The following is a 6000-nucleotide window of genomic DNA, read 5'->3' on the forward strand; positions in this document are numbered from 1 at the left end:
TAGAACTCTCATAACGCATGGATGTCTTGCCCTACTATCTGCTTCAAAGAAGTCCGCTGACCCTCCTTGATCTTACGTGGAAGACAAAAAGTCTTCACACCACATGATACTGGAAAGTACCTAAGTCTCTGGTGGCAGAGATGGGAGTGTGCTTACCTACACTTGAGGGGCTCAGGAAAAAGTTCTCCTTGGAGCGGGAATTATTTACCAGAAAGATGAGGATAGATGTCCCAGAGAAAGAGAAGACATTGTAGTGCAGGGGCTCTGTGGGTGGTTTCTTTTTAGATTTTCCTAGTCAGATATAAACTGAAACGTGCTTTTCTGGCTCTTATATAAAAGGACTTCAATTCTGAGTATTTTATTCTATTTACACTTTAAATTCTACCCGCTGTTTAAAAACAAAACAAAACAAAAAACCAAAAAAACCACACTTATTTGGTTGTCATGCCCCACCGTTCCACTCAGCACACCCAGACATGAATTCAGGAACCCACAAACAGCGCTTTTCTATCTCCATTCCCAGCATCTAGAACAGTGCAAATAAATAGGTTCTAGGTGTATATAGTTGAATGAATGAATGATTCTTTTCCAGCTGGTGAGAAAATGAGAATTCCTCCTCCAGCCTCCAGTTTAAGAAACTCATGGCTAAGTAAGCCCAGAACGGGGAGCTTATGCCACACCTCGGTGAATACGGGGTTGCGGGTGGATGGGTTCCAGCACACCGCAATTTAATATTAAATGAGCTAGGGGTCCAGGAGTCTGGTGCACTAACTCACGCCCGGCTCTGGGGTCCTTCAGCTACCCCAGAGCAAAGAGGAGCAGGGTCTCCCTCCTCCCTCCAGCCCCTCTACAGCCTCGGGGCCAGGCCCTTTGGGGGTGGGTCCGAGTGCGTCCTGGGCGGTCAGAGAGTTTGGGGGCGCTATCTCGCCTGCCTGCCAGCCTGCCTCCTTCCCCTTTTCCTCCTCGTTTTCCCCCCTCCTGCCCTTCGGGTCTCTCTAGCTCCTCAGACTAGCGGCCTCGCAGCAACCTAACAGCCCCCACCCCCTCTAGCAGGGGCGAAATTGCTAAACTTGTAGCAATAATGACCCTGCATTCAGGCGGCCGACTCCCGCTGAACCTCTCCGCGCCCCGGCCCGCCCGGCCTAATCAGGGCGCCCCTCCCTGCTGCCCGCCCAGCCCCCGGCCCCCCGGCCTCCCCTTCCCCCACACACAAAAAAACGGGGAACAAAACCCCCGCGCATTTCTCCGTCCCTCTGTTGAGCGGACTGCTACACAAAGCCCCCGCTCTGAGAAGCAATGGGGAGCTCGGGGGGGACGTCAATCCGACGCGCTGGGGTTTTTGTTCGCACAGGGGACCTCGCCTTCCTACCACACCTTTTGTTCGGGACTCCAATAAAAAGCCATTCTTTCCGCACCTTCCCGGCCCGGAGCCGCCTTTCAGCCAGGCCCGGCCCCACAATGGCGCGGCGCTCAGAGGCCTCCCCATTCACCCGCCTTGGCACGCTCACAATCGGCCGTGTGGCAGCACAGGCCTCGCACAGGCATTCTCCGCAAGTGACAAGGAGCCGCATAAAGCCGCGGCCGCCGGGGGAGAAGGGAGGGCGGCCGAGGGGGGAGAGCTGGACCGCGGCGGGGCGCAACGCAGCGCCCCCGGGCGCGCTGGAAGGCTCGGTGGCCGCCGAGGAAAGAGCCGCCCAAGGCTGAGCCTGGAGGCGAGCTTTTCGCCTTCCTTGGAGACCCTCGAGGTTGGGCAGAGTCTCAGCTTGACCAAGGCAGGTCTCGGCACCAAGTCAGGGCATCTGGGTAAAATGTAGCGGTGTGTGTGTGCGTGTGCGTGCGTGTGTGTGAGTGTGTGTGTGTGTGTGTGTGTGTGTGTGTGTGTAGATTATAAAGTCCTGGACCTCAGAAGACCCAGAGCCTCCCTCCGGCCTGTTCGGCCCACAACACTGAAGAGAAATTAATGAACAAAGCGGCGAAGAGACCAAACTTGCCGCCTGGGGCCTGGTTCAGGGGCAGCAGGCCGAGATGCCCAGGGTGCTTTTCCTCACTTCCCGCCCTGTTTAAGGGGGGGGGCTCCCCAGGCTCTGGGTCTAACCAAGTCTGCAGCAAGCCAAACAGTTCAGAAATATTGCACCTTCTTTATTGAGTCCTGTAGTGTATGACAGCGGTTGTGTACACGGCGTGTGGATACAGTTATACAGAGAGATAATGTGCTGAATACAGAATACAAAACAGAAAGGAACCAACCTGGGACACCTAAGCTGGGCCGCCAGGTCCTGGATTTGCTCAGCTGCCTCCCTTCCCCCAACCTTCGATCTCACTGGGGTGGTGGTCTCCGAGAAGAGTCCCCTGACAATTCGGAGATCCGGGCGGAGTCTTGTCTCAGAAGAGAGACAGTTGGAAAACGAAAATCCTCTGGGTTGTGGCGCTCCAAAAGGGGCTGCAGAGCGGTGGAATCTCTCACGCCAGTACCCCATTTCCCTCTCCTTCACGCTCTCTCCCCAACTATTTTTCTTTCTTTCTTTTTTCTTCTTTCTTTTTCCCCTGTTTGGTCCGGTTCCCCGACCATACTTCGAGAAGGCCAAAGGAAGGTCGAAGGAAAAGCCCTCCTCCGGAGAGCAAGCGACAGCCGGAGTCCCAGCCTCCCGCACTCCCGGCAGAGCCAGGGTGGGGGCCAACCTCTTCCCTGGCGTCTGGTCGGTACTTCTGTCTCAGACAGTCTTGACGACTCGACCAGGGCATCCGTTTCTCCGCTGAGCCCCAAGCCTAGAGTGTGCTGCGACCCTGGCCCCTTGGGGAGCGACATGTCCGTATTTTATTTTAACGAGGGGACCTGGCCCTCGGGTCTGGCCTTTCTCGTGTCTCATTCCCGCGGCGCCAAGCTGCGGGAGGACGCCCGCCTCAAGTCCTGCCCTATCCTTACCAAGCCCTGATGCCCTGCAAGGTCCCCTGTGCGCACGCGGCCCCTGCTGCGGCACCCTGGTGCAAAGGTTGAGCGCCGCCGCCACTGCCAAAGCCTCCCAGGTTGCCCACGTTCACAAAGGATCCGCCGCCAGTGGCGCTGCAGGCGGGCTGCATGGCGGTGGTCGCGGCGGAGGCCCCGCCACCGCCACCGCCTGTCGGGTAGGCACAGCCGTAGCTACCGCTGTAGGCCGCGGCTGCGGCGGCTGCTGCAGCTGCTGCAGCTGCGGCGGCGGCCGAGTTCCCGTAGCCGTAGGCGGGGAAGCTGTTGTAGGAATAGGCGCCAGCGCCCACGCTGTAGGGCGAGCCATAGGCCTGCGCGCTGGGAGTGACGCACGGCTTGCCGTCCCGCACCAACACCGGCACTGCCACGCGGCGAGGTGGCGGCGGCGGCGCGTGCGTCCCCAGCTCCAGGGACTTGTCCTGCCGCTGTCTCTTGCACTTGTACCTGCGGTTCTGGAACCAGATTTTCACCTGCGTGGACGTGAGCTTCAGGCTGCTGGCGAGGTGCTCGCGCTCGGGCGCCGACAGGTACCGCTGCTGCTTGAACCTGCGCTCCAGCTCGAAGACCTGAGCTTGAGAGAAGAGCACCCGCGGCTTCCTGCGGCTGCGCGGCTTCGGCCTCTCGCCGTCCTCGCTCGCCTTACAGTCTCCCGTCGCTTCTAGAGACTTCTTCAACTGGCAGCTTTCTGCGGGCAGAAGCAAGACCTTAGCTCCCTATATAGCATCTCCACACCCCGGAAGCACAGAGCACGCGGTAGTAAATGCTTAGATTTGGGGAAAGTTCATGCTTCCTGATACTCAGGGGCCCTGCATCAGACTGAGCACCTCCACGGGGGGAGGCATGTTCTATGGGGAGTAGTTAGCTCGCATTTATTAAAACTTGAGTGTCTGAGAGAAAAGAGATTAAGAGTGCCGGCGCTCGATGCGCTAATGACTATTTTCATGCTTGCGTCTGTGATAACGACAGTATTTGCAAACTCGTTTGCCTACCACTTGCTACAGATACCTGTGTGAAACGTGTTGGTGGTATTGGGGATAGTCAGCCAGGACGCATGGGTAGATTGCAATTTTTTTTTCTGTTCGGAAATACCTAAGTGTAAGGCGTATGCGCAACTCAAGAATTGATATTTTCTTATCAAAACTAGTAAGAATGTGTGTGTAACAGTATATGTATATTTTCTTACAGAGGGAAAAAGTTGGATGGACAGATTTAGACAGTTTCGTGTCTGTTTTAGGCCTGGTGAGCTGTCAGGGAAAAGGCCTTGGTCTCAACTACATCAAACCTTCGCTTGGAGAAGAGATTCTTTGATTCTGTCTTCCTTTCAGACATTTCCTGGGGGCTTATTTAGTTATCTGATTTTTTTCCTACCACCTCTGGTCTGCTGAGCGTCCAGAACCCTTAGCTAAATTCTGCACTTTATCCACTCTATTCGGCTTGCAGCCAGAGACACAAAGCGAACACTAGGATTTTTTTTAAGGCCTTCACCTCAAGGGTGTGAGTGGTGCGGCCATCTGGAGGGGCCCACACACCAACCATCTCTTCTCCTTCGCAGGGTGCTGTGGGTGTGAGAACTCTGAGCTTCAAGCTTAGATTTCTCAACGTTCCCTGTCTTCCAGGACGCTAAAAACACAATCTGCTCATCTGCTCGCACTGCCTTTTCCGCAAAGCCCGGGTGTCTGCGCTAGCCTCACTCAGAACTCAACTCACATTAGAAGAAAGTCAGAAAAATGGCCAGACTACTGACTCCTTTTTGAGAAGAGGGATGTTCGAGAGAACACACACACACACACACACACACACACACACACACACACACAGAGAGAGAGAGAGAGAGAGAGAGAGAGAGAGAGAGAGAGAGAGAGAGAGAGAGAGAGATGCCACTGTCACTTATCGCTTATCCGAAGCAGGGCTGCCACTATCGCTTGCCCTTCCCTCGGGGCTGCTCCCGCTCCCCGCCCTAGGGAAGCACCTCCTTCCCCACTCTCCCCTTGCTCCGTCTCAGGTACCTGCGCTTTGCACAGCTGTCCTTGAACCTGGCGTAGGCACGACCCTAGCCGAATGTGAAAGGGGCGGGTGGCCATGCCGGCACGGTTTGTGGGCTGTTTACGGGCTCTGAGCCATTGCTCCAGGTGCAGGGACGCGTTTCCTTTCCCCCCTACTCACTTTGGCTCCGTTCTCTCACAACCTCCTCTTCTTGTTCCTTGGGCCTGCTGCAGGAGTCTCGAAGGACTGCATGGACATAGCTTTGCGGACAGAGACCTGAATCCCCGTGGCCCTCGGCAGCAGCTAGAGAGTTCAAATAGGACAGTTTCTCTCCCTCTTCTTCCTCCTCCTCCTCCCCTGCATCAGAAAACTGTGTGCCTTCAGCCGTGGCCAGCATACAGGGAGCCGAGTGGAAGTGCTGCTCCAACTCCGCCTGCAAGTGAGTTCCGTGGAAGTGCTGCTGTTGCTCCAGATTCAAAATGTCTTTGACTGAGAAAGGGGTGGAGGTGACCGGGCTTGGTAACATCATCAGGGCCACTTAATTGTCCAGTCCAAATACTCAATAAATCCCGGCGGGGGCGGGGAGGCAGAGCGGCGGCTCCAGCTCTTCCTCTGGACCTCGCGGTGCTACGGAGTCGAGCTTTTGACAGACGCGGTCCTGCTCCAGTCTAAATCGCCTCCATTGGCCCGGACCTGGGGGTCTGGGTTTTGTTACAGCCACTGCAAGGACTGGGGCCGGGGCTGTGAAGCCTCTGCCCGAGGGCCCTGCGTCACGTCGAGGGGCGGGGCCGGCATCCTGGCCTGCTTCCTAATTGGTTCTAGCGTGCGCGGGCCACGCCCTCCGCGTCCACCCCAGTGGGATGTTGCTGCCTTACCAGAAATAGACAGGGACTAGAATAGGGTCTTGAGGTCCAAGTCGCGGTGGGAGAGGCTGCCTTGCGCCGGTGTCCGAATCACCGCACCCCGTTTCACCCAGCCGCACCTGGCCGACTGGGGGCAGTTCCGAGAGGCTCCCTTCCATGAACCAACAAGTCCTAAAAGGATGACACAGA

At 56.5% G+C, this 6000-nt stretch overlaps 1 protein-coding gene and 1 long non-coding RNA gene across 3 annotated transcripts in view; both read right to left on the reverse strand.

Annotated features, from left to right (window-relative positions):
- LOC121139976 overlaps window positions 1-1510 on the reverse strand; it is a 43871-nt gene extending 42361 nt beyond the window's left edge. For both annotated transcript variants that reach the window (XR_005876759.1, XR_005876764.1), the window contains exon 1: window positions 1375-1510. This is a non-coding gene — a long non-coding RNA (uncharacterized LOC121139976). The remainder of the gene's footprint in view (window positions 1-1374) is intronic.
- A 608-nt stretch (window positions 1511-2118) lies between these two features.
- Nkx2-3 (NK2 homeobox 3) lies at window positions 2119-5660 on the reverse strand. Its single transcript, XM_005063566.4, has 2 exons — window positions 5129-5660; window positions 2119-3650 (listed from the first exon to the last, which is right to left on the reverse strand). Exons 1-2 carry the CDS (start codon window positions 5475-5477, stop codon window positions 2920-2922), a joined length of 1080 nt encoding a protein of 359 aa, XP_005063623.1. The 5' UTR covers window positions 5478-5660; the 3' UTR covers window positions 2119-2919.
- Between the last annotated feature and the right edge of the window lie 340 nt (window positions 5661-6000).

This window comes from Mesocricetus auratus, unplaced genomic scaffold (genome assembly GCF_017639785.1).
Source record: "Mesocricetus auratus isolate SY011 unplaced genomic scaffold, BCM_Maur_2.0 Super-Scaffold_4256, whole genome shotgun sequence".
Classification (NCBI taxonomy): domain Eukaryota; kingdom Metazoa; phylum Chordata; class Mammalia; order Rodentia; family Cricetidae; genus Mesocricetus; species Mesocricetus auratus.